Source organism: Chiloscyllium plagiosum, chromosome 18 (assembly GCF_004010195.1).
Source record: "Chiloscyllium plagiosum isolate BGI_BamShark_2017 chromosome 18, ASM401019v2, whole genome shotgun sequence".
NCBI classification, from domain to species: domain Eukaryota; kingdom Metazoa; phylum Chordata; class Chondrichthyes; order Orectolobiformes; family Hemiscylliidae; genus Chiloscyllium; species Chiloscyllium plagiosum.
The window spans coordinates 60,411,147-60,413,519 of record NC_057727.1 but is presented as its reverse complement, the minus strand read 5'-3'; the positions used below and the strand labels follow the sequence as shown (position 1 = coordinate 60,413,519).

General features: G+C 50.8%; 1 protein-coding gene across 1 annotated transcript in view; it reads right to left on the bottom strand.

Moving 5' to 3' along the window:
- Window positions 1-2,373, bottom strand: part of plxnd1 (plexin D1) — a 114,914-nt gene that overhangs the window by 75,903 nt on the left and 36,638 nt on the right. The window contains exons 8-9 of the mRNA XM_043708651.1: window positions 1,763-1,874; window positions 501-605 (exon numbers count right to left, since the gene is read on the bottom strand). Of these exons, the coding sequence (XP_043564586.1) occupies window positions 501-605; window positions 1,763-1,874 (217 nt within the window). The remainder of the gene's footprint in view (window positions 1-500; window positions 606-1,762; window positions 1,875-2,373) is intronic.

Sequence of the window (2,373 nt, the reverse complement as noted above, 5' to 3'; positions counted from 1 at the left end):
TCTGAGAGTGTGGGGGGGGGGGCTAGGTTCACTCAAGGGGTTAAGGTCTGGAATGTACTGTGTGAGAGTGTGGGGGAGGCAGGTTCACTTGAGGCTTTCAAGTGGAAATCGGAGAATCATCTGAATAGGAATAATTCTGCAGGGTGATGGGGAACAGGTAGGGACTGGGATAAGGTAAACTGCTCCTTCAGAGGGATGGTATTGACAATGAAGTGCTGATTGGTGTCCTACTGAGAGGTAAACGATGACACTGAATACCACGCATCATGTCCTATCGTATTCCTGTTACTACTCGATATCCTGTCAGCTGCACTGTGCTCACTGACCAACTGATATCAGAGTCTCACTGATAAAGATAATGTGACCAAGGGGCTGGGGGATGGAGTACTGAGATAACACCAAACACCAGGCCTCTTTCTAACCACACTGTTGAAGTTAGAAGCTACCCACCATTCCCCTCTCTGCTGCTCTACGAAACGGAAATACATTTAGAAGTTTACCTTCAGCAACTGACTGTTGACCAGGGAGACTGAAATGTCCAGTGTTCCTCCTGTTGGCATGGGGTCGATGTATGTTGGTATGACCTGTGGGCACTGGCTGGAGTTCTGTAATGGAGAGGGGGGCACTGGTTAAATTGTGCACATCAGTATACTTCATCAAGAGTCAGTTCACAACTTCAGATTGTTACAAAATCACTGAGGAGAAAGTGAGGTCTGCAGATGCTGGAGATCAGAGATGGAAATGTGTTGCTGGAAAAGCGCAGCAGGTCAGGCAGCATCTAGGGAACAGGAGAATCGACGTTTCGGGCATTAGCCCTTCTTCAGGAATAAGGGCTAATGCCCGAAACGTCGATTCTCCTGTTCCCTAGATGCTGCCTGACCTGCTGCGCTTTTCCAGCAACACATTTCCATCTCATTTTACAAAATCACCTCAACCTGGTCGGTGGAGGGGTGGGGTTCCTGATCACTGTCCAGTAATCTCTGGATTAGAGAGAGGGGGGGAAATCAGCCAGGGCTCCTGCTCCTGATGACTCTCCAGTGATCCCTGGATCAGAGAGACAGAAAGGGGAAATCAGCTAGGATTCCTGCCCGTGATGACTCTCTGGTGATCCCTGGATTAGTGGGATAGTCAGAGAGAGAGAGAGAGAGAGAAGGGGAGATCAGCTATGGTTCCTGTTCCTGATGACTGTCCAGTGATCCCTGGATTAGAGAGAGAGAGAGAGAGAGATGGACAGCCAGCCAGAGAGTGAGACAGAGAGAGAGAGGTTAGGGTGGAGAGTGGAGGGGGGTGGGGGTGGAGGGGGGTGGAAAATCCCTGGATGAGAGAGAGACAGAGAGAGAGAGACAGAGAGAGAGAGGAGGGGGGGGGGGGGGGGGGGGGTGTAGGGTGGAGTTGGAGGGAAGGTGTGGAAATCAGCCAGGCTTCGTGTTCCTGGCCACTGTCCAAGAAATCACTGGATTAGAGAGAGAGAGAGAGAGAGGAAATCAGCCAGGGTTCCAGTTCCTAATCACTGACCACAGCTCGGCACACTGCAGCCAGTAACTCCCACACAGTCACACATCTGGAATAACACAACCTGAACCGTGTACCCCTGTCCAAAACCCAGACACCCAGTATTTCCCTCGTTGAGACTCCTGTATCCTATGCAGTTCAGAGACAATCCCATATCAGTCTTCAGGAGCAAGTTGATTGTTTATGCAGGTCATGGCGAAAGCTGTATGGAGGGACAAATATCAGTGAATTAATCCTGTCCTGGCCTTACCTCAGGCAATGCACCTAGTGACAGCCCATGACAGTGCGCTCTGTCTGACACACATCGGTGCTCAGTCACACACCAGGAACAGGCCCATTTAGTCTGTAGACAACTTCTGCACCTGGAATAGAAACACTCGCTGGGTCAGACTGAGAGCTCATCTGTGCAGCAAACAAGAGGAACCAACCCCTAGGACTGCAACCCCACACCCTCTTCCACCCCTCACCCTCAGTCTAACTGCCTCTGTACTGACTTCCCGCAGAGATTCAAATTGCGACCCCTCCAGCACAACTTCCTGCATCAGGTCCCCCATCCTCTGAAAAGAGATATTGCCACTGGAATCGTCCAGTACATATACCCACAAACACAGCCCAATAAATACACCCACAAATACAGTCCGATAATACTGACTGATAGTCTCCCAGAAACACCATCCAATACAGTCACCCAAAGGCCGTCCAATACAATCACAGAGAGAGAGATAGAGAGGGGATGGAGATGGGAATGGGAATGGGGAATGAGGAATGGGAGGGGGAAGGGGACAGGGAATCAGGACAGGAATAAGGATGGGGAATAGGAATGGGGAATGGGAATGGGGAATGGGAGGGGTAGGGGGACAG